Genomic DNA, 24,810 nt, shown 5'->3' with positions numbered 1-24,810 from the left:
CCAGCTAGCTAACAGTGAAGCCACCAAATCGCACAGTCTCCATCTTGAACTACGGCATGCGGTCACGTGACTGCCTCGGCTCTGTTTTTTTCTGTTTGGAGATACACAAAGCACACAGGCTGTATTATTATTTATGCTCAGTTATGTTGAGCTGATAAACGATTATCGGAATTGCCGTTTAAAAAGATAGCCTGCCCGGTGTTTAGCAGCCTCAGGAAGTACCTTGAGGAAGTAGTTTGAGTGACAGCTGTGCGGCGGTGACAGCCCACACGGGACGGCAGCCCGCAGAGCCGAGCCGACACTCAAGATGGCAGGTAATGGCACTTTTTAAAAAAAATAAAACAGTGTTTTCTTCTCTACTTTGACGCTGTAGTTGTAACTTGTAAAACCTTGTGTTATGATCTTCAGTGTAGAAACAGTTGGAGTAGCGGCTGATTCCTTCTTTACTGCATTTGTGGTGTTATTAAGCTAAGAAGAGCCAAGTCAAGCGAAAGGGCTGAACAAGCCGTGTTAGCAAACTTAGCACTACTAGCCAGCCAGCGAGCTAACAAAAGCTACTCAGGGGTGTCGAAATGAGTGAGTTTTAAGCTACATTTAAACGTATAACCACTCAGTACGTGTGGGTGATTTTTTAAATTACACCTGTCTCCTGTAGTTGGATACTTTAGCATAACTGTAGCCGTGTTTATCATCGAACTGTTGTCATAGCAAAGGCTAGCGAGTTGACCTAGCTAACGTTAGCCTAGTTGCTAAAGTCATTTCCAGCCATAAGCTGACCAAATCCTCCTTTATACCACAACAAAGGGCAGATGTTGTTCTTTGCCAGCATGATTTAGGGGGTGTCGCAAACAAACAACCCTAACGGTGCTTACTCCCCACACACAAAACACACGGATTTAATGCATCTTTTCGAGATTGAGTTGTTTTTATATTTGGAGCCCAGCTGTAAACACTGGCATTAGCCGTCCCACCACATGCTTCACGTTATGGGACTTCTTTTGACGACCCTGCTCACAGTTATAAATCTAAACCTACGGTTGAGTGGTAACTCATGGCAAAAATAACCATGATTATAAAGTCTTCTGGCAGTGTCAGTATGTATTGCTATCATACAAATATCTATATAGCTAAAGAACATCACCTCTTAACGTGTCTCACGCTTGTCCATCATATTGGACTGCAACAACGGTAACAAGAAGCTGGACTTGATGTGTTATTTTTAACCAACTAGTTCAGAAATTATTCTGGGAGAATTCTGATTTAGCCACTAGCCTTGTAGTTTTAATTTAGACAACAAAATTGTCTAAATGATCCAATGCATTCTTCAATGTGAATAAGACAAGAGAAGACAAAATGTAATAGAAAATAGATGCAGGGAAATTGAAGTGCCACTTAGCAGAAATACAAGAACAAATGCACAGAATAGATGAGTAACCCCAAAAAACTAGGATGCTCTATACATTTTGTGTATCTACTATACACAATATGAAGCATGAAAAAACAAAAAACAAAGGTATTTAAACACTGTACCACCAATCAGCTGATTATTTTCTCAAGTAATTGGTCTATAAAACATGAAAACGCTAAAAAACATCCATTATATTTTCCTAGACTCCAGGGTGTCTATAAATGTTTTGTCCTACCAACAATTCAAATGTATAAATATATTCAAGTCTGTCACAGAAGAGTAATTAAACCAGAAAATGTTCACATCTGGGAAGCTGGAAACAATTTTTTTTTACTTAATTTTACTTAATACAGTTATGTGGAGCAATTTCTTGTCCAGCTGTAAACACTGGCATTAGCCATCCCACCACATGCTTCTCTTTATGGGACTTCTTTTGACGACCCTGCTCACAGTTATTTTGATAAATCTATAGTTGAGTAGTAACTTATGGCAAAAATAACCATGATTATAAAGTCCTCTGGCAGTGTCAGCACGTATCGCTATCACACAAATATCTGTACACCCAAAGAACATCACCTCTTTACATGTTTCGTGCTTTGATGCTATATAAATTTTGAGGATCTATATATGAGATGAAGCATGAAAAAAACCCAAAAGGTACTCAACACTGTCTACACACCAATCAGCTATTTTCTCAAATAATCGGTCTATAAAACATACAAAAATGGCGAAATAAAAAATATCCATCATACTTTCCTGGACCCCAAAGTGTCTACAAATGTCTTGTTTTGTCCTACCAACAATTCAAAAGTATGAATATAAAGATTTTCAATTTACTGTCACAGAAGAGTGATTACACCACAAAATATTCACATCTGGGAAGCTGGAAGCAATTTTTTTTGGCCCTTTTTTGATTAATTTTTCTTAATAGAGTTATGTGGAGCACATTCTTGTCCAGCTGTAAACACTGGCATTAGCCATCCCACCACATGCTTCTCCTTGTGGGACTTCTTTTGACGACCCTGCTCACAGTTATTGTGATAAATCTATAGTTGAGTGGTAACTTATGGCAAAAATAATCATGATTATAAAGTCTTCTTGCAGTGTCAGTACGTATCGCTATCACACAAATATCTGTACAGCCAAAGAACATCACCTCTTAACGTGTTTCATGCTTGTCCATCATATTGGGCTGTACCACGGTAACAAGAAGCTGGACTTGATGTGTTATTTTTAACCAACTAGTTCAGAAATTATTCTGGGAGAATTCTGATTTAGCTACTCGCCTTGTAGCGTTTATCAATTGATAAATCGACTAATCATTTCAGCTCTAGTTCAGTCAAGCTGTTTGTGATTTAACCTAGAGGAATGTTGAAAACAATAGAAAAAACACCCACCCACTGGAATCAGGTGTGCTATAAACTTTAATTAGCAATGTTTCCGTCGTCCTCAGGCAAATACCCACATGAAGGAAACAAAAGAGATAAATACCAACAAGACTAGTGAGATTATCACTTGATTAAAATGCATTTTTTTTGGGATCCAGCACCTATCACACTGACATGTTGTAGATGTGTACACAACTATTCTAGGTTATTGACAGAAAGTCAACCCCGTCACGTGTTTTAAAAATCAACTTAATGTCTTCCTCTTACATATCACAAAGTGATTAATCAGCAAGTTATTTATTGTCAGTCTTATTAAAGAAGACTTTGTCCCTTCTTAGTAAATCTCAACCTTTAAACCTGCCAAACCAGAACTCCTTTCATTTTGTAGCGGGTGGGGGGTGGTATATAGAGGGATGGTATGTTGATGACATGTTTGCCAGTACAGATTCACCCTCTAATTGTCTTATCCTCGCAGGTCTATCTTTATACTTTGAAGATGGCCATGATGATCTGGATGACTGTGAGTACTCCGGTTATTTAAATTTCTTAACAAAAGCACGTTAAAAATACCTTGATTTAAGGATTCATTTCTTCCCTAGATGTGGAACTTTGTTTTCCTTTCCTTCCGCAGGGAGGTATATGGAAGTGTCATCTTTCTAGGCAACCCCATTCACCCATGTGAAATTTAAAGCTGTCAACAGTATTTCAGGGTGTACGCCACGCTATTATTAGCAGTTATACAGACCGGCAGTCCCTGTTGTATGCATTAGCCAGGTCGATGAAACAACATTTAGATCCAGTTGCAAAGCCAGTGTGTATTTATGGTTGGAACGTTAAAAGGAATAATCCGTTAGATTTGAGCCTTTCTGCTTTATTCACACATTGGAGGTTCTTTGTTTAGCCTGACTTACGATCACTATAGCTACTATGAGCATTTATGTCTTCATTTAAGTATTGTCTTTTCATAGGTAGCGCATGTCCGATGTGGTTCCCGGTTGTGTGAGTGTAAAATTAACTTTCTTTCCTTCCTGCAGTTGGATTCGATGACTACGGTTCAGAGTGCGACGGCATCCGCATCACAGCCTTCCTAGACGCAGGACAAGACAACCTCACTCCTCTCGGGAGGCTAGAGAAGTATGCCTTCAGTGAGAATGTCTTCAACAGGTATGTGGAGCCTCATGATCTGGCTGTTAACCCAACTCTCCAAAAAAAAAGAAGACACAAAATGCTAAATATCAGACAATGAGATGTTCATTATTGGCGCAGTGGAAGGTGCTCAAGGCTAACCAGAAGACAGTAGTTTTCAGGCGTGTGAGGATATATTGTTAAAATAGATGGTGTGCTTTAAACCCACAGCAGTGTGTATTGTAGGGTAGAAAACATTGCATTTTTTGTCACATTGTAGCTTGACCTTCTTAAGCTTTGACTCTGATTAGTCTTCATTAGTATTGTCTACTGCTATACAGCTGTTGAGACAGAGACAAAATGACTGTAAAAGGCTGCTACATCATCTCATTTTATGGTAGACGTAGGGTAATGTTGTTATTTTATCATGCTGTGATAGAGAATATATTACGTTACCGAATCTCAGCTTGGTTTGGTAACATATCATTCAAGTTAAAAATCACAGATAAACAGACTGGTCCACACAGCGATGAAAGCGATGGGGGTGAAGGAGCATCCCTCCCTCCAAACACTCTTTGAGACGACTATATTTAAACTTGGAAAATTATCGCTGACCCCTCTCATATCCTGTATTCAGAATACAAACTGCTCCCATCAGGTAGACGCTACAGGGTTCCGAATAAATACAGGAAAAGATTCCTGAATAGGTATAAAAGTCTTTCATCCTTCTATCAGTGAATCTCCTAAACTCAGGACGTAAGGAGGGTGTGAAATGAGGGGCTGTGTTGCACGTAATTGAATGAACTCTGTGTCTGCACTTGTTTGTGCCGTGCACTTAATGTCTGTTACTGCACTATAATTGTATGTACTTTTTTTATGTGGCAGCCTTTTATGTCCGAGACCAATTTCCCTAGGGACAAATAAAGTAATTTTGAGGATGGAAATTAAAGCTTTCTCTCTCTCACAGATTGAACAAGTTCCAAACTCTAAATTACATGTTGCAAAAAAGCAAAAAAAAAAATAAAGTAATTAAGTCATACTGTACTTTATATCAAGCCTCCCATTTTCTTTCTGACGGTGGTCACTGATGTGGATAAATTTTAAATGCATCGCTTTCTCCATTTTGGCCATGTAACCACACTAAACCCACTTCTTTGTCTGTAATCACTTATTTGTATTTGAACTTTAATATACATAAACTGTATAACTTTGTGATTCCTTGGAGCGTCTGGTATCTGAAGGAACGGAAATCATAATGAAAACTATGTTTGACATGTAAACTGATTTAAGATGTATCTGCAGCAATGTAGACATGGCCTCATGTTGTGTTTAAAGCATCGTGTCATCCCTTGTGTGTCTTTAGCAACGAGGAAACATGAACTTAGTAACGAGGAAACATCTGGACCTTAGTTGAACTAAGTAGCAAGGAAACATCTGGCAAATGGCACAGAGGTGTCACTTCTTGCAGAAAATTTGATTAAAAGATGTCGCTAGATATTCATATGAACTCTTGATTGAATTTTAAACTATACCAGAAATTGTTCAGCAATGATTTAGCTTTTTTTCCACCAAATCAAGTTTATTTTTGTTCTGTTAATTATGTAAATTTTGTACCATTATAGATGTATTACTTAAACTGTTACAAAAGAAACCTTGGTTTGGTCACTCAGTGTTCACTGAGGGGAAGGAAACCATTGCTAAAAAAGTGTTGCGTTGTCAGAAAAGCAATGACATAATGTTTCACATTGATATATTGTTGTTATTTTACCTCCTTTTGTTCATTCATCAGTGTATGAATTGTTTTGAATTATGGCTAAATTGTATCAAAAATCCCACGTTTGAAATTGAAATGTGAGATTGACATCACAAGTCAGATCTCAAGTCATCTCTAGATGTGTTTTTTTTTTGTTTTTTTTTCATAGTTATCTGGACGAGTGTCTGCATTCCTGTGTATTTACTAATCACATACCTGCGCTAACTCTATAGTGCAGGAATGCCAAGAGACTTAAAAGTTGAGCCATGGGTGGATGGTGTCTGTCTGAACATGGCATTAGTTACACAATAGTAGTCCCAGTTTATTATTGGTTGAAAAGATTTTTGTTTTGCTTATGTTTTTATATTTTATTTGTGTGTTTTTTTTTTTTTTAATGTGGCCTTAATGTCAAAGCGTATTTAAAGTCCTCATGATATACTTTTTGTTTGAAACAAAGCGCCTCCACAAACATTTACATACTGCTCTGCTGTCTCCACACAAACACATGTTTAGTTCCTGTCTTCATGCTTTTCATGCTCAGCTTCACATGGTTTGAGCCTTCCTGTCATTTCCGAAAACATAACGTGTGTAATGGACTCAACAGCTCCGTCAGTGCCGTGAGTTACGCTGTGTGCTCTCAGCACTCGTAGGTATTGGCAGGCAGTCTACTAACTCGACACTCCTGTTGCTTTCTAGGCAGATCGTGGCTCGTGGCCTGCTTGATGTGCTTCGCGAGTTCAGTGATAATGAAAATGACTTTATCAGTGTCATGGAGACAGTTGCCAGAATGTCAGAAGATGGAGGTAGATGCTTTTTTTTTTTTTTTTTATCTTCTTGTTTTCTGTTAAGTTGGTATGTCTCTAGATATTTCTACCATGACCTAAACTCCGGTTTAGTATTTGCATAAACTGTTTCTTCCCTTTTTTTATGTTTTTTTTTTTGTTGTTGTTGGTGTTGTTGTTATTTTTCAAATTAAAGTAATTAAGTACATTGTTGCATCGCCTACATTATTTTATTGTAACGCACCCACGAGCTCATACTTTGATGTTTACTCAGAGCCCACAGTGCGAGCCGAACTGATGGAGCAGGTCCCCAACATCGCCATGTTTTTACATGAGAGTCGGCCCAACTTCCCAGCCGCTTTCTCAAGATACTTGGTACCAATTGTAGTCCGGTATCTCACTGATCCAAATAACCAGGTGGGTTTCCAATTTTCAGTTTTTTTTTTACTTGTTAAGAGTAGCAAGCATTGTTTTTTTTGTTTCTGTACTATCAATAAGTGTCCAGTCTCTTCTTAGCTTTTAAGAAAAGGGAACAAACAAATAAACTTATCACACCAGGTTTTTTTTAAAACTGGTTTTAAACTCCCCCCCCTGCATCTTTTCTAGGTGCGGAAGACCAGCCAGGCGGCGCTGCTCGTCCTGTTGGAGCAGGGCCTCATCTCTAAGGCTGATATGGAGACCAAAGTTTGTCCAGTTCTGCTCGACCTCACAGAACCCAGCAGTGACGACGACTACAAAATCGAGGCAGTAGCTGTAAGAAAATCCCTTTATGTTATGAGTGCATATTTTTAAAATGCTTCATATTTAATTAAAAAAAAGTCTCTGATGTTCATCACCACGGGCTTAGACTTGAATGCAATATAGCTAAAAGTCACATGGTACGAGACAAACTGCCTTTAAGCTGCATGTATATTTGATGGCTCAACTATTAAATCTGCACAAGTTCATTGCAGGTCGACGGGCACAGAGCCTTTCTTTTATTGCTTAATTGTGTTCAGTTAGTGGCTTTATCTAATTCAGTCACCAAATAGAGAACAGTGTGGTTGTTGTTTTGTTTTGTTTTTTTTTCATAGGATGAGATTGATACCAGCGGAGATTGTTTTTGAACTTTATAAACTTCTCATGAGTTATTGAACTGTCAAAGTTTAAAAACTGTATTTGTTAAACAGATTTTAATTTAAACTAAAATCCGTAAATTAATTTAAACGGATGTAGTTTATAATCTATAAATTTAAATTTAGTGTAAAGTTTTGATGTTCAATATGATTATTTCTATTTTATGGTATTTATATTGTATTAAGGAGCTATTTACTAATTCAGTTCAGGTCCTGCATCCTGAAACCCACATTGCCTCAAACTTACACACACACACTTCCTCTTTCCCCTCTCCACTCTTAATACCTTGATTGTTTCTCCTTCAGTGGCACATTTGTTAAAGCTTTGTGTAAAGGCTTCATGTTCTAGTTGTTATTCTTCAGGGAAGAGTAACTCTGAAACGTCAGGCATGACCCGAGTAAAGGCACTAAACGTTCTCCGCATGTCTCCTCTCACAGATCATGTGTAAAGTCGTCACCATGTTGAGCAAAGACACAGTGGAGCATCTATTGCTGCCACGCTTCTGTGACCTGTGCAGTGATAGTAGACTCTTCCAAGTCCGAAAGGTAACAACCTCCAAACCTTCTTCATCGAGCTCAAGAGACTTTAAAAAGCCTGATTTTTTAGGTTTATGAATCTACCAGACTTTTAGACTCCATTCACAAACGAGCAAACAATTATTTGATCTAGAGTTAAATTGTGTTTGGGGTGTAAAAGGATAAATTCAATAACTCTGCGAGTCAGCCTTAATTCTGTTTTGCGCATCAACTTAGCCTACACTACGCTGTTGTTTTCTGTGTGGAATGTTAATTCCTCGGCGTAACCGGTGCCAGTTGGAGAACGGTATTTAGGAGTTGCAAAGATGGTTAAAAATATGATTTTTTTATTTTTTTTTAGCTCTTCATGATCCTTCTTCTCTCCTAAACCACTAAATTTTGTAGTTAATGAAAGGACCCCAAAATAAAAAGTAGGATAAAATAGGATTAATGCCTCAATGAAAGATACACATCCTTGCTCCATATAATCAGAACTCCAGTATAACTTCAAATTGTAAAATTGAGGTTAAAGCTGTAAGAAATGACAGCGTATATATTTGTTAATTCAGATTTACAAATCACAATAATATAATATCCATAATCACCACCTGTTTTTTATTGTCTTTTAATTTATTGCTTTTCTGATCCAGATAGAGACAGAGCATAATTAGGTCCCGCCCAGCCCGGAGGGGACAAGAATTGATCTCTCTCCATTGACTTTATATTTAGTGAAGGTGCCTCCTTGTTACTTCTGTCTGCTAGCAAACAGAAAAACGGCTAAAAGCTGCTGTGTGGTGGTGGGACGCACTGCCAACAGGGCAAAGAACCCAGAACTAAGTTACTATGAGCTGCCGAACTGAAAAACCTTTAAGAAGACAAAAGTGGGTAACATTACAGGACTGTGTGCTGTGTGGTGGGAGAGAAAGACCCAACCTGAGCTGCATGGACAGCCCGCAGCTCAAAAACCTCGGTAGAAATGACATGTATACTAGGACACGCTGCTAGTCACAGAGAACACACATGAAAGTAAAAACAGAACAGCTGTTTAACTGAAAGGTACGCAGTGTTTGTAATACATGTTTAAATCAAAGAATAGCTAACTGGCATTCAACTGACATGCTAACTGTAAAAAGAGCCCGAATGGGAAATGATCACTGATGTCTGTGTGTGTTTACTCTACAGTTGTGCTACTGCCACTGTAGACGTGATGTCGGCCTTTGTATTCATGTATTGCATCTTAATCTAACTGGTTTCAGCATATACTATAAATGACCGTTTCCTCTCTGGTAGACATAGGGTGCGAAAATAATCCTTTGACATGCTGAAATCTAATGGTTTTTAATTAGCTACAGACATTTCGTTAGCGTTTCGTTCCCTTGGTTGCATATTATGGCGCCGATTTGTTTCCCCCTCCGGTGGGCGTGTATTCAAAATACGACGCGTTGCGCTCTGTCTCTATGCCAGAGTGGGAGGGGTGTTCCCTTCGATATAAAAATTAAATCAGCCAGGACATGTATGTAAAACATAAAAAAATGATGTTACAAAATAAGAATGATTTGTTATGTATTTATCTTTTTTTTCCCTACATTGTCCATTTTTATCATTGTATTATTTATTACAGGTCTGTGCAGCAAATTTCGGAGAGTTTTGTTCTATTGTGGGTCAGGAGGCCACAGAAAAACTACTGGTAAGAACTCTTAGACTCCTTTTTCTTGATCGCAAATTCCAAAACTAAAACCCTTTTTTTTTTTTTTTTACATATGCATTATTTAAAATGATGGTGTCCTTTTCCTGAGTCTTATAAAATCACATCCTCTGCTTCAGGTTAACTGTGTTTGCTTGCAGCCAAGTCAAACAGCTGCCACGTAACCTCACTGTATATCACATTTTACTTTTCCATCCATATGTCAATAGTTTCTTTGCACCCTGCTGTTGACAGTTCACCGTTCAAACACTCAATGTTAGTTTTAACTTACACCGACTCTGTTTTTACTTTTAACCTAGATGCCCAAGTTCTTCGATCTGTGCTCAGACAGCCTGTGGGGCATCAGGAAAGCCTGCGCCGAGTGCTTCATGATGGTCTCAAACTCCACCTCTCCAGAGGTGCGACGTGCAAAATTGTCCCCCCTGTTCATCAGCCTCATCAGTGACCAGTCCCGTTGGGTAAGACACACAAACAACTTAATGCAAATGAGCGCACATGGATTACAAGCACATTTATATGTAACTTCCTCTGCACTCTGATGAAATTGGGCCACTTGTTGCTTAGATCTGGATCTAGAAAATATATTTTCCTCACCACCGTATGCAGCTTCTTGTTACTGATTTTGTCTACACAGTTCAGTGAAATGTGTATCTATGATTGTGCAGAGAGACGAGCATGAGTGAACATGTCTGTGTGTGCAGACACCCAGTGCAGTATAAACAGAACTACATGTGTTTGTACTATTTCAGACTACACTTGGGCTTAAAATGGTACCCCATACAAATATTCCTGTTCATGAATAGGTTAAGACCCCAACCAGGTGTAGATACAATTTAACAGATTCTTTTCTCTTCCGCTTTTAGGTGCGCCAGGCTGCCTTTCAGTCTCTGGGACGTTTCATCTCCACCTTTGCCAATCCCTCCAGCACAGGCCTTCACTTCAGAGAGGACGGCGCACTACTAGAGGTTCCTAGGTGTACATCAGACAGGTAAGACCACGTGGTGACTGACCTTCATCACCTCTGCACCAGCATTTGTTTACAGGTGTTGGCTGACTTCAGTCTATTCAAGTAATATACATGTTTGATCACGCAGAAGTCATTATAAAGATATGCTGGTGTGGCACAGCACGAATATGTGTTTGTGTTGGTACAGGCACAAACACAGCTCGATGTGTTGCATCATCACTCCACTGAATCGTGATCAAAACTTCAGCGGGTGTGATCAGGACAGACCAGTTTGTGAAGTTTAATTTTTCCTTTTTTTTTAAAGGGATATCTGCAGTAGTAGAAATGGGTAAATGAAAGGGATTCAGATGTGTCTTTGAATCTTTTTCACCAGAAAGTTGTTTTTCCTAATAGAGATGTAGAGTTGGAAATGCATATTTCAATTAAATTTACACTTTGACCAATGTAGAATTGGGGTTTAAAGTGTGTTTCTGTTCAAAACTCTACAATGCTGAGCTCAGATGCTGGTGAAAAAAAAAAAAAAAAAAAAAAGGCTTTGGCTAGTTCCTATCTTTTACAGGACACTAATGACCAGATGCAGTATACCCTTTCTCCTGCTTTGGACACAATTATTTTTGGAAGTTTTAAGCATTCATATACATTTTGTTAATCTCATTTCAGCGACTGCTCCCTAAACTCCCTGAACTGCTCCGATATTAGCGGCTGCCACACAGAAAGAACCATCACTCACACGCCTCCCAATCAAGACGGCCGTGCCACACCATCCCCAGAGCACGTGTCGACAGGGGACGGCGAGGAAATGCACAACTATGACGACAACCACACTTCTGTTCACGGAATGATGCACGACGGCTTCACCCACAGCATCCCAAACCGCAACAACAGCCCTAAGACCACAAACAACGCTAAGAACACAAAAGAAATGGAGCAAACAGACGAGAACTTTAATTCTTTCCATTATTGGAGGTCTCCTTTACCAGACATCAGTGGGGAACTGGAGATGCTAAGTTGTCACACAACAGAGGAAAAGAAAGAGGAGAAGGAGGAGGAACCTGAAGACAATTGTCCCGATTCCAAGTCCAGCCCCGGTCAAACTACCAGCGACCAGATCCAGAAGGTCTTGGACTGTTTGCAACCGCACATTGATGACCCCGATGTACAAGGTGAGCATACAGAGCCAGAATATATATGATTAACTGTAGACACGCAGCACTCCCCTTGGCATCATTTGTGATAATTAGCTGTTGTCGTGTATTTATTCAAGTTAAATGAGCCGCGCATGTGCAATTTTCCTCCAGCTCAAGTCCAGGTATTGTCAGCAGCTCTAAAGGCAGCCCAGCTCGACAGCCCAGGAGACGACAGCCTGACAGAAACCCAGCTAGCGATGGAACCCGAGAGCAACACCGAGAGCCCGGTCGTGGAGAGAAAATCTGTGGAGGTGCAGTCAGAGAGTGAAGAGACTCCCGCAGAAGAGGAGCAAACGATGGAAACCCCCTCAGCCCCGGAGTCGTGCCCCGTCCAGGAGCAAGGGGACGAGGAGACGCAGACGGAGCCTTTGGAGGATCAGCAAGAGTCTCCTCCTGACTCCCCTGTTCTAGTACGAGACTATTCAGATAATATTATTATTGTATATGTGACAGATATACTCAGTAATTACATTATTCTGGACTTAAGCTGGATTTATACTTGATACAAGAGGTTAACAGTGATTCTGATGATGTCTACAGTACAAGTTTTATATATTTAGAGTGCCGTATCGGGCTTTAATTGTATTTCCCCCTAGCACATTCTTGCATTTACTTAGCGATATAGGCTGACGAAGGGCTGCACACATACTTGTAGAATTGGAGGTACATCCTGACCTCATTACAGAATATGAGACTGCTGCTGTGTAGTCGCAGAGTTGAACAATTTCATCCACTGTGATCGAGAGTGTCAAGCAGAAGATCAGCAGTTTAGAAAGCTTTGCTAGATGTGTGTTACTGAAATAACGATGATAGTAAATTAACCCGGTTAACAAACAGAAAAGTGACCTTGAAAAGGAAAAGATCGCTGAATGTTTCTTCAACTTCCTCAATGTTTTCTTCACTATCGGCAATCTCTACTGGCATCAGAAACTTCTAGGAGAGAAGATGAGCCCAAGATAACTAATCACAGTTCTTGTGGTCCCCGCAAGGTATCTCTGTATCTGCTATGCCCCTAACATGTAGTTACATTTTTGAGACTGTAGCCTACAATAACGCGCAACTATAAATCCAGCTTTTGGGCAGGTTTTGTGCATCTATTGAGAATTAAGAAAACAGTGACAAAAAGGTTTAAAGTCTTAAATTGGATACTGTGCTTGTTTGTTTCCTAACGGTGTGTGGATGTTTGTATTTTCCTCAGGAATCTGAACTAATTGAAAGTGTGGAGGAAGAGGGAAAGGAAGAGTCTGCTAACAGCCCACTGTCCGATGATAAGCCTAAGATCCAGGTGAGTCAGCGCTACCATCATACATCCTGGAAATATCGATCCGCTCCTTCGGTTGATATCGATTTGAAACAGACATGGATTATTAAATACCCTCGCACCGTGCATCCCCCGTTCCTCCTTGACCATCAGACTCTTTAATCTCTCACTCCGTCTCCAGAACGTCATCCCTCAGCAGCTGTTGGATCAGTACCTCTCTATGACGGACCCAGCTCGGGCTCAGACGGTGGATACAGAGATAGCCAAACACTGTGCCTTCAGCCTGCCAGGGGTGGCGCTCACTCTGGGCCGACAGAACTGGCACTGCCTCAAGGACACGTATGAAACCCTCGCTACTGATGTGCAGGTAGGCAGAGAAACCGGGGGATTGGATTTGGTGTTTCGTTCTGAAACGAGAGAGACTACATCAATGACAACAGCTGGCTTTGTTTATTTTGTATGTCCCTGGTTTGACTCGGGTCAACACCTTTCATACAGTAACATGTCAATTATTGTGCAAATGCATTTCTTGAGGATGTCAGCAAGAGAGAGAAACGTACAAAGGGAAATGTTGCTTCACTTGAAACGGCAGCATTTCCGAGTCACACTGGTGTTCATTACTACATAACAGCACTGAATGTCACACCAATTACTACAGAGTTCAGATAAATTGCATATTTCTCAATAGCTACAATTTCCTTCTTTGTCGGTATTTAAAATAAATCAATGTGGTTGTTTTGCTGTTTAAAATGCATCAAATGCTAAAGAAGGAGAAATAATGAATAAAAAATTACAGTCCTTATCTAAACATACCGAGTGAGCCACATGACTTACTGGACTTCTACTTATTTGCATTATTATAAACGTCAGTGGGATTTTGAATGAAGTTTTCTTATTTCTGGAGCAGAACCCGGATGTTCTGGTTTCACTTTATGTTTCATATTTCCTTCTACCTCCCAACTCTCAGTGGAAAGTGCGGCGTACACTGGCTTTCTCCATCCATGAACTGGCAGTCATCCTGGGAGACCAGCTGACAGCGGCCGATCTGGTACCCATCTTCAACGGTTTTCTGAAAGACCTGGATGAGGTCCGCATCGGCGTGCTCAAACACCTCTATGACTTCCTCAAGGTAAGATCATAGATGTATCTGCCGCTGGTCCAAATATGATAACACTGAGAGTAAGGCTAGTAAGCATTTTTGATTCATATGAAGCACAAGACTAGTAAGATTTGGTAACACTATATGGCTAAGATGGTTCATGTGCATCTTCTTCTTCTTCTGCAGCTGCTGCACGCTGACAAGAGGAGAGAATATCTGTACCAGCTGCAGGAGTTCATGGTGACGGACAATAGTCGCAACTGGAGGTTCAGATACGAGCTGGCAGAGTGCGTCTTCTTTTCCTCTTCCAGTCAGGATTAAATAGGAAATACTTGCATTTTCATTTTAGCAGAGTCTCTTATTCAGACCAACATCCAATCAGTGTGGCAGAGCTGATGACAGTGTTAATATACTGTATATATGTAACACATAACCTTCCTCTTCCTGAGTTAGTTGATAAATATGAAATGTGATTTGATTGCTGTTCAGATGAATCAATAGTAGTTACAATTCTGCTTTTGTAAAATTTTATATGGATAAGATATAATTTAGCTAATCTAAACAGTTTATTTACTTTTTCTATCCATAAAAGGACATTTTGAATTGTGGTTTATTTTATTTTAAATATGAATATTTATTGTGTTATGACTGAAGCACTCTCTCTCTCTCTCTCTCTCTCTCTCTCTCTCTCTCTCTCTCTCTCTCTCTCTCTCTCTCTCTCTCTTTGTCCCCCTCCAGGCAGTTGATCTTGATCATAGAGTTGTACAGCCACTACGACGTGTATGACTACCTCAGACAGATAGCGCTCACACTCTGCTCTGACAAAGTCTCAGAAGTCAGGTGGATCTCGTACAAACTGGTGAGTTTACGTCACTCAGCTCGTGTTTTTATTGGCGGAGGGAACATGTGGTGAGGAAGTATGCTGGCAGCTTGTGACAGATCACCAGGGTCAGCGAAAGCTCTGGAAAATTTTAAGACAAAAGGGAAATGAGTCCCACTGATGGATGATGTTTGGTGTGTGTGTTGTGTGTATGTGATAAAGTAACGCTGTGACTCATGGTTGTACTGTGTTTGACCATCTTAACTCGGCTACGAGGACAATGGAGAGGAGTTACTGAATCCTCATTTGTTTCGGTATGAGTTTTTCAGTCTGTGCAGCTTTCAGTATTGCTACTAGAGATGCAACGATTATAGGTTTTGATGGTACAATTATAGTCTGAGGAAAAGTCACAGTTTCACAATTATCATGCATTAAGTCATTTCACAATACTACGGATGTGTAAAATCGAGTGAGGGAGCATAAGTCACACACTTTGCCGAGGATTCTGCAACAGTGTGTTGAACTGCAGCAGCACCAGAGGTCGTCTTAGGCTAATAGTGAATATGAAAATGAAAATGAATTGTCCATGCCAACATGAACTCTGACTGGACATTGCAGTAATGACTTTATTTGATCAACTGTCATCCTATTTTTTAAATTAATTTTTAATCATCTATTTTATTAATTAATCTAATTTTATTTTATGGTATAGCTCTGGAAGTCCTGAGGATCCTAATGTTAAGTTAGGCTCTTACACCTGACATATTTACCTACCATACCTAGCGTTAACTCAACACAGATAGTAGTAGTAGAAGTAACAGAATGTAAACGGTCACACTTGAAGCCCTTGAGGGGATTACATGCTGTTTCGGTGAGCGTTCGTTTATAAACGGTGCAATGCTCCTTTTCCTGCTTTGTTGCCATTGGTTTACATTTATCACCCCCTCACAACGCTTCAGTGTCGGGTCCCTCAGCCATTTGCCAGAACACCTCTCGTCTCCTTTAGCTAACGTAGTCTCCCTCAAACATAAATAAGGGGAGTCGCTCTTGTCACACTTTGCGTACCTGAACTTGTTTCAGCACGGCATTTTAAGCTGGTGCACCTGGTTCTGCCTGCAGTCTGCAGGTTGTGCCTGTGGACTTCTTTTTAATTGTCTAGTTTTGTTTAATTTTCCTCACAGTACAACCGTTGTTCATAGAAAAATAACGTACCATAACGTCTCTTTTGAGAATGAGAACAGAAACATCAATCAGTCAATCTAATCAGTGTGCTCCAGTACCTTTTGTTTGCCTGCTGTCCTCCAACTGAGAGGCACCTGGTTCAGCTGCTTTTTGTTGGAAGATGCGTGGAGAACCCTGTTTCTATGAGAACACAAACACTCGGTGTCGCTGAGCCTTTACAGTTTCAAAACTGTAACGTTTTGCTCATATTTTGTAAAGATTGATTCCAAGGACCTTCACGCAAATGTTGACAAACGTCTAACCAGTTTGAATGCAGATTAACTGCAGCTTTATTTTTACCCTGCACTGAGAAAACCAAATTAAGTGTGTCATTATCCCTTATGTTGTCAGGTTGTAGAGATCCTCCAGAAGCTGTATGCATGTGGGGCTGATGACCTGGGCCTGAACTTCATCAACGAGCTCACCGTCAGGTTCTGCCACTGTCCCAAGTGGGTGGGGCGGCAGGCTTTTGCCTTCATCTGCCAGGTCTGTAGCGCTCATCTCAGCTTCCATCTCTATACCTGTTTTTCAACCGCATAGATAGCCGCACACCTGTTTGATCGCTTGCGCTGGCTGGAGGCATTATGTTTTCGGGTTGTCTGAACACAATATCTCAGGAACATCTTGAGGGAATTTCAGGTCACTGTGAACTCACAAAACACGTTTTTGGCCATAACTGAAGAATTCATCCGTTGATCATGACAAAGCTTCACACAAATGCAGGATAGGATAAAATGATGAAGTGATTATCTTTTTATATCCAAAAGGTGAAAGGTCAACTTCACTGTGACATCATAATGTTCTGCAAAAAGACTTTTCTGGCCATTACTTAGGAACAGAGGGGGAGATTGTGACCATATTTCACATTTGGTTGGATACTGAATTGATGATGCTAATCTTGGGTGTCCGCTGTGATGTGGTTAAAACTGTGGTGATTTCATTTGATTTTATTTTCTATTAGTCATATTTTCTACCATCATACAATATTGTTTAATGGATACAAACAAAAGACACAGTGGCTGACTGTTAATAAACAGATATGACTAACTCCAACTATGTATTATGGTAATAAGATAGTGAAGAACTCGTCATGCATGAGCCTGTTTGTCAACTTCTCTGTTTAATCAGATGCTTTGTTCTGTTATTAGTATCTTCTGGCTGTTGTGACAGAGGTTCATCCTCATGAATGCCTCGAGTCACTTCTTCCTGTTTGGCTAGCTGTCTTTCACACCAGCCTGTCCGTGTGACTGTGTGTTTTATGTTTCCTTGTATTTTCTTTAGGCCGTAGTGGAAGAGGACTGTATGCCCATGGAGCAGTTCAGCCAGCACCTCTTGCCCAGCCTGCTCAGCCTCTCCTCAGACCCGGTGGCTAATGTTCGCGTACTAGTGGCCAAGGCTCTACGACAGAGCGTCATGGAGAAAGGTAAACTGCAAATAAACTAAATGACTGAACCAACTTGTCGCTATTTCTGTTTGGACCAAACAAACAAGGTTTAATATGTGAATCTGGGAGTTTTAGAGGTTGTGTTAGGTGGATTTTTTTTACCTTTTGGATTGGCTAACTGTTACCTTGCTTCCAGTCTTTAAGCTAAGCTAAGCAAACCATCCCCTGGCTCTTGCTCCATACTTTGCACAGATGTGATAGTGTTTTCCATCTTCTTGTATTTCCGAAATGTTGAACTATGCCTTTAACACACGCTTTGCCCTTTTTCCTCTGACACACACCTCGTAGCTTTCTCTTTCCACTGACAGTCTTGTGCTTTGTGTACAGCGTACTTCAAGGAGCCGGGCTGTGCCTACTCTGACGAGCTGGAAGAGACTGTGATGGCTCTGCAGTCTGACAAGGACCGGGACGTCCGCTTCTTCGCCAGCCTGGACCCCAACAAAGGCTTGATGGACACGGCTCCCTTGATTTAGCCTCGGCTCCCAACTTCCGTTAACAGCCCACCTGCCTGTCTACCTGTCTGTCTGACTGAGGCACAGTCAGCGTAACCGCAACACCAGCACCTGACCAGATCCCCAACCACTCGCCTGCTGGGCAGACCCGCACCAACGACCACTTGAGAATCATGTCAGATGTTCAGATCACAGTATAAAAACAGTATGAGCATGCTCAAACAACACAAGCCAGTCTCTGGTTGGGCACTACATAACGCACATTGCATCCACAACACAAAACTTACTTCTCAGAGTTTTCAGAAAATGAGCAGGACTCAGACGTCAGCCGCACCACTTTGTGGGAGCTGCCGTATTTTTCGCCTGAACTTTTTCCCCCCTCACCCTCCTCCACACTAACAACATCCACCCAGTCTTTCTCCAATCATAGACTTGTAAAACTACAACGGGCTCTCTTTCTCCAAAGCTAATTGTAAGCTTGATATAAAATTGCTGAATTGATTTTTTTTTTTTTTTTTTTTCTTATTGCTTCTTTTTGTGGATTTCTTAACGAACAAGCGGGCAAGGCCTGCCTGACTCTGATGTGTGCACTAACTCAGGGGGACTCATCTGAACCTAAACAGCATTAGCTTACATGAGAAGCAGCAGCTCCTGGATCCCTGGTGAAAAACTCCAGCTGTCTGAGCAACAGACCAGCCAAACCAAGTAGCTCTGCTGGTGTCTCTCGCCTCATTTCCTCCTCAATGCCTCCGTTGTCTCAGATGTCTTTTTGTCTTCTAAGATTTCCTCTGGGTTACTGTCTTGTTTCCCCTCTACCTTCTCTTATTCACTCTTTTTCCCTCTGCATCTCTCCAACTGGTCTTTCATGGGCCACTGAAACCACTACTACTGCACAGAAGGAACAGTGATTCTGCCACTCAGCGTAACTCTGAATTAAAACCATATCTTGACATTTTTTTTGAAAGAACACCTTAACGAACTGTTTGATCGCTCCCCTTCGACCCCCCCACCCCCCCTCCACCCCACCTGTACGTGTCTGTTTACCAAAAATGTGACACAAAGCGTCTCCCAAACGGCAGGAGACTTAATGAAATACCTCTGTTTGGACATGACTGGCCAGTGTGTCGTACATGTAAGAGGGGACATCCACGGTTCAAACAGGCATCCGAATGTCCTCGATTGGTTGATTTTTTTCTTTTTGAGCGTTCTGTGGTGTTGACTAAAACATCTAATCAAGGGCTCCTGATGATGTGACACAGGGTGACGTTAAACTCAGAGAGAAGAGGAAGGAAGAAAGCAAGCACACTGTTGGATTATGCATGCCCACCTATCCCCCCCCCCCCCACCACATCCCCCCATTCTTCCCCCTTGTGTATAGTCTATTCCAATTCCTTATGGTTGACCTCCTGATATTGAATTACGTGACCACAGTAGCTTTCAGTGGATCTGACTGACCAGTTGTACAGTAGGATATAGGAATGGTTGTGTTACAAGACTGAAAGACAACTGATCATTATTTCCCTGTCTTGGTGGAATGATTTAAGTATGAGGTTTCTCAGATTTTGCAACTCTTTGTACAGCTTAAACCTGTGGAAAAAACTGTGTGTGTTTATGGAACCAAGGCCAGTTTAGAAGGGTTTTTACCCATCGAGATGTGTGTGTGAATATTGGGAGCAGTCACCAAGTCACTTTTTGTAGTTGTTTGTTTTTCCACTGTTGTAAATGGTAACCCTTTTTTTTTTTTTTTTTTTTTTTTTTTGAACATAGACATAACTTGAGAACTTAAGCTGATTGTGGTGTGTGCTGTGCATCTCAAGTCTTTCTTCCTTCGAAAGGAGAGCTCACTGCGGTAATGGCGGTGTCAACTCATCTCGTCTGTCTGCGATTTGTGTCCATCTCATTTTTTATGTAGTAGAACAGTTAATATATACATTTTATGAAAATTATTTTTCTTTTCAATTATGCACCACTGTTCAAAGATTTTATATCCTAACTTTACAAAATTTACAACCTTTGTAATATTCAATGGTTTCTTTTAAAAAGACATTTTATGTAATGTTATTTTTAGTATTCTGTAATTAAAATGATTAAAATTAGAATGTTTTGTTTGTGAGTTTTTGACCAGTGTGTTTCGGTCAGCTCTGACACAGAAGGGAATAACCTCTTGATTATATAAAAATGGTGTCTTTCATCTTTTAATCTGTGTGGTATTGATTGTATATATAAAGTTGTAAGCCAGGCAATATCTGATGTGTATATATTATTTTCCAAAACAAATGACAAAAATAATACAATTGTATTTGAAGATTTCAGCTACAAAATATCCATTTAAAATGTGACGGGAGTTTTAGATTCCTTTAGATTTCCTTTAGAGCTGCGACTGACAGTTACTATCAATTCATCTGCCAATGTTCTTGTTTCATCAATTGATGAATTGTTAGTTCTATAACACGTCAGGAAATGGTGAAGTCCACAACCCAATGATGGAGTTTACTATCATTTAAGACAAAGACATACACAAATCTTAACATTTGAAAAGCTGGAATACATTAATTTTTTGGGCATCTTTACTTTATTATCAAAATCACTAGTCAATCAAAATTAATTGGCAATCAGTTCAAATCTAGTGTTCTTCCATTCTCCACGTATGTGTATTTGGTGTTGTCTTCTATCGTCTCCCTGCAGCTCCTGTACATGAATACTCTCTACAGCGTCCTTCAGTCTCATCTCCTTTTAAAAAGCAGCAGCTTACGGTCCCAAGCTGTGCTGCCAAAGCTCTGGATGAGCTCCATGTCACAGTGTCTCTCCAGGTGCTCCTTGGCATGGTCAGCCATGTCCCCACGGATCTTCAGGGTCTTGAAGTGGTCAAAGTCTGAGCGTCCCAGCTTCCTGAGTCGCCGGGCTGCAGAGCGGTAGCACTTCCACGGCTGTGCCTCCAGCAGGAGGTGCTGACTGATGGAGGCCAGGCGAGAGAGCAGCTGCAGCAGACCTGAGTCTCCGTGGTTTAAGTGGACCCACATGGTGACAGCCAGGCACACACACAGGTGGAAGTGGGAGCAGCCATGCTGGTTGAGGTACTCCTGCAGCTGGTTGCTGTCTTCAGTGATATCCAGAGGGATGAAGGAGATGCTGCTGGGCAGAGGGTTGGTCTGTTGAGCCCGCTCAATGAGGGTCTCATCCAAGTCGAAGCCCAGGAGATGAACTTTCCTCTTGCAGTCTGCTGCTTCTTCACACTCAGGCTGCTGCACCAGATGTTTGTAAAGGGCTACACTTAAATCCTGCCATTCAAGGGGAGAAGAGAGGACAGAGTTCACTACCATGTTGATTTAACTTCTTCGATCCTGCTGAATGAAACGTGTGATATGTGAAAGATCTTGTTTGAAAGCGCTAGTTCTATTGCACAATGTTGGGATGCCAAACCATGTAAAATGTGTCTTAAAAGCCATTAAATGTGCACCTTTCTGCCCACTTACCCCTGAATTACACCCCACGTCCAGCATCAGTGTTGTGCTGCCGCCGTATCCTAAATCCTGGAGGAGTGTGTCTGGAATCAGACTCAAGCGGTTCTCCGGCGGATTAAATGTGTAATAGTTTATGAAGTTGCCATAAGGAGCAGCGCCCGGATCATTTATTTCATCAACAGCATCGTTTCCCACCTCACATGTTGTTGCCATTGTCGTGTGCGCCTCCAAAATACTTCCGTGGTTAAACCACGGTCATTGAATAGATGTGTTATGGTCCGTTTGTGGTACTGTAAGGTTTTATTATCCAGAGTGTAGCTGTATCTAGCAGTCCCGTGTATAAAATGTAAAAAGAGAATTTTCTCCTTTTTTGTCAGCAACTAACGGCAACGTTAGGTACCAAATTAACAAAGAAGCTAATTGCACCATCAGTAAGCGATTTTTTTTTGTCCTAGGATGGCGAAGTCATGACCCGCCCAACAGAGGCAGAGTAGGGCGGGTCATGACGTCGCCATCCTAGGAAGAAAAATGGCCAAAAGTAACGGCAATTACACATTTTAACGGCTTAGTGTGGCCATTAGGTAGATCTCTAATGTCAAGGGTAATCGCAGTAACGGTTAACAGCAAACCAAACAGTTGAGGTTTGAATGTCAGTTAAAAGAAGCAACAAACCGCTAAATGAAAAGAAGCATTAAAAATGCGCTGAAAAATACTAAACTAAAAACGTGGCTGTAAAAGAGCATCACCGATTAAACGTAGTTAACGTAAACCTAGGAATGCAAAAGTGTACTTTATCTACATATATTTAGCATGGGTCTGTTAAGAAGAACGATATTATGTTGGAAAATATTATTCACTCCGGGTCGGTAGTTGGCGCTGTGCACTTTGATCCGCGGTTTGTCAAAAAAAGTCCCTTCTAGGATTCCGTACCTTACGAAAGCAAAGGTGACTAGCTTCATAGCTAATTTCGCATGTTGGTGTGCTGACATTGAGGGAAACTACGACAACCTGAGCTTGATATCGCCTTAAAAGAAATAAAAGGTAAGAAAAGTGGAAAGTATTCGCTTCAAAGGGAGACGCGACAGTGATGTGACTTGTTTATAAGTGGATAAAACAGTGTGCTAATGTGTGTGTACATAGCTGACCGATAGCTTGCTAGGCTGCAGTGATGACAAGGGGGGATATTTGATCTTGTTGAAGGAAGAGTTCTCAACCTTTATGGACATTAAATCAGACGTTACCCGACTTAAACCAGAGTTGACTTTGCTTCACATTAGGCAGTGACGGACACAGTAATTTTAATGAAGCAGTGTAATCTGCTACTGTGACTGATAACTGAGAAAAGAGCTTCGTCTGTCTGTTAAAGGATAGGTTCAAATTTTTTAAAGTCTCTTAAAACAACATTCAGGTTCCCAAATGAACACTGAAAGAGGTTTTCCTCGCTGTCATTCCTCTTGTTCATACTGGCTATTAAAAGATCCTCTTCAAATGTGCTCTCAATGTAAGTGATGGGGGACAAAATTCAGTGTGTCTTCAGTCATTTTGTGCAAAAATGTATTTAAATGTTTATCTGAAGCTTACATGAGGCTTCAGCAGTCTGAGTTTGGATATCTGCCACATTTGCAGTCTTTTTGGCATCAAATTCCCTCTTTGTGTTTCCTAGGACAGTGTTTCCCTATTGAGCTGTGGTGGAAGTATAGTAACAAAAAGAGGAACTTTGGCACTAACAAGACTAACGTTGAAAGAGATCTACCTGATTTGACTAATTTCGACAGCTGCAGCTTCATATTATATTCAGATAAATATTTAAATACATTTTGGCACAGAAGGACTGTGGATTTTGGCCCCATCACTTACATTGTAAGTGCATCATGAAGGGATCTTCTAATAGCCTGTATGAACAGTAGGAATGATTATGGCCAGAAAAACTTGTGTCAATGTTTATTTGGGCTCCTGACTTTAAGACAGACTTGAAAAATTGTGAACCCATCCTTTAAAGAAAAGTAGCAATACCACAAGGTAATATAAATCAATTACAAGTATAAGTCCTGCATTCAAAAGTAAGGCTGCAGCTAATGATTATTTCTATTAGTAATTAATCTGCTGATTATTTTATCAATTAATCGATTTATCATTTGGTTTATAAAGCAACAGAGTTTGAAACCATCAATTAGTTGGCATCTTTGCTTGAAAATTGGCTGATTAATTGATTAGCAAAAAGTTGCATATTAAGTTTCTGTCTATAGATTAATCAATTAATTGTCTCAGCTCTATTCACAATTAAACTTAAATAAAAATACAACAGTATCATCATCAGTGTATCATAAGTTAAAGTTCCCTTTATCAGGATGGCCCATCTGAGTCACTATACTTATTATATATTATTGGATTATTATAATTGATGCATTAATGTACAAGCAGCATTACAATATTGTAGCCAATCGCAGTGAAGCTACCATTAACTACCTTGTATATTGTTAGTTTTAGGAATAACAATGCATCATATTTTATGAAACTTATATTTTGTGTAAAGTAACTATAGCTGTATAAATAAAATCTATCTCAATGTGTAATTTCATGTTGCAATATTGATATATATTGTGTTCAACTGATGTTGCTCCTGGTTCCTTTAGGATCCTCATCATGGTGACTGCAAAGCGCCTGGCTGACATAGGTTATCGGGCTTTTTCTGCCTCGATGATGCTGCTGACAGTCTACGGTGGCTACCTGTGTGCAATGAGAGGATACCGCTACATGAAAAAGCAAGAACAGCTGAAGCTGGCGGCAGAAAACCAGGACCCAGAAGTCATCAAAGACTGACATCAGATGGACTGCTCTTCCCATTTCTTCTTTTTTTTTGCCCTTTGCTGAATCATGAAGATGTTTTTTATCTTCACAGGACGTTTGTGTGATTTCATTGTGAGGGTGTTGCACTCTTACAGCAAAGATGTTTTGTTTATAAAAGATTCTCCAGGCAAATTAACCAAGAACACATTATTTGCATCAGTGACCTATGTCAAGTCGATGTGAGCAGCACTGTAAATCAGGTGAAGATGGTTGTCATTGTTTGTATTATATTAAATGCCGTTAACCACACAGTGCAATG

At 40.4% G+C, this 24,810-nt stretch overlaps 3 protein-coding genes across 5 annotated transcripts; 2 read left to right on the top strand and 1 right to left on the bottom strand.

Moving 5' to 3' along the window:
* The first annotated feature begins 231 nt into the window (after positions 1 to 231).
* ppp4r1l (protein phosphatase 4, regulatory subunit 1-like) lies at positions 232 to 20,711 on the top strand. 3 transcript variants are annotated; one of them, XM_042407647.1, is made up of 20 exons: positions 232 to 314; positions 3,272 to 3,316; positions 3,831 to 3,960; positions 6,371 to 6,477; positions 6,731 to 6,873; positions 7,063 to 7,209; positions 8,010 to 8,117; positions 9,709 to 9,774; positions 10,092 to 10,250; positions 10,656 to 10,780; positions 11,420 to 11,922; positions 12,058 to 12,356; positions 13,145 to 13,231; positions 13,389 to 13,574; positions 14,175 to 14,336; positions 14,493 to 14,593; positions 15,045 to 15,165; positions 16,699 to 16,833; positions 17,629 to 17,770; positions 18,119 to 20,711. In XM_042407647.1, exons 1-20 carry the CDS (start codon positions 308 to 310, stop codon positions 18,262 to 18,264), a joined length of 2,919 nt encoding a protein of 972 aa, XP_042263581.1. In that variant the 5' UTR covers positions 232 to 307; the 3' UTR covers positions 18,265 to 20,711. The 3 variants fall into 3 exon arrangements, with proteins under 3 accessions (XP_042263581.1, XP_042263582.1, XP_042263579.1); XM_042407648.1 differs by lacking the exon at positions 232 to 314 and adding an exon at positions 326 to 576; XM_042407645.1 differs by lacking the exon at positions 232 to 314 and having other exon boundaries at positions 3,104 to 3,316.
* A 208-nt stretch (positions 20,712 to 20,919) lies between these two features.
* On the bottom strand, positions 20,920 to 22,092 carry LOC121894802 (pre-miRNA 5'-monophosphate methyltransferase). The gene is made up of 2 exons (XM_042407650.1): positions 21,717 to 22,092; positions 20,920 to 21,521 (listed from the first exon to the last, which is right to left on the bottom strand). The coding sequence occupies exons 1-2, from the start codon at positions 21,915 to 21,917 to the stop codon at positions 20,967 to 20,969; spliced, it is 756 nt and encodes a 251-aa protein (XP_042263584.1). The 5' UTR covers positions 21,918 to 22,092; the 3' UTR covers positions 20,920 to 20,966.
* Positions 22,093 to 22,610: 518 nt separating this feature from the next.
* Positions 22,611 to 24,800, top strand: LOC121894804 (cytochrome c oxidase assembly protein COX14 homolog). Its single transcript, XM_042407652.1, has 2 exons — positions 22,611 to 22,745; positions 24,338 to 24,800. Exon 2 carries the CDS (start codon positions 24,348 to 24,350, stop codon positions 24,522 to 24,524), a length of 177 nt encoding a protein of 58 aa, XP_042263586.1. The 5' UTR covers positions 22,611 to 22,745; positions 24,338 to 24,347; the 3' UTR covers positions 24,525 to 24,800.
* Positions 24,801 to 24,810: the final 10 nt, after the last annotated feature.

This window comes from Thunnus maccoyii, chromosome 3 (genome assembly GCF_910596095.1).
Source record: "Thunnus maccoyii chromosome 3, fThuMac1.1, whole genome shotgun sequence".
Lineage (NCBI taxonomy): Eukaryota > Metazoa > Chordata > Actinopteri > Scombriformes > Scombridae > Thunnus > Thunnus maccoyii.
Note: the sequence above shows the minus strand (reverse complement) of the source record. Positions and strands in the feature narration are given on the sequence as shown.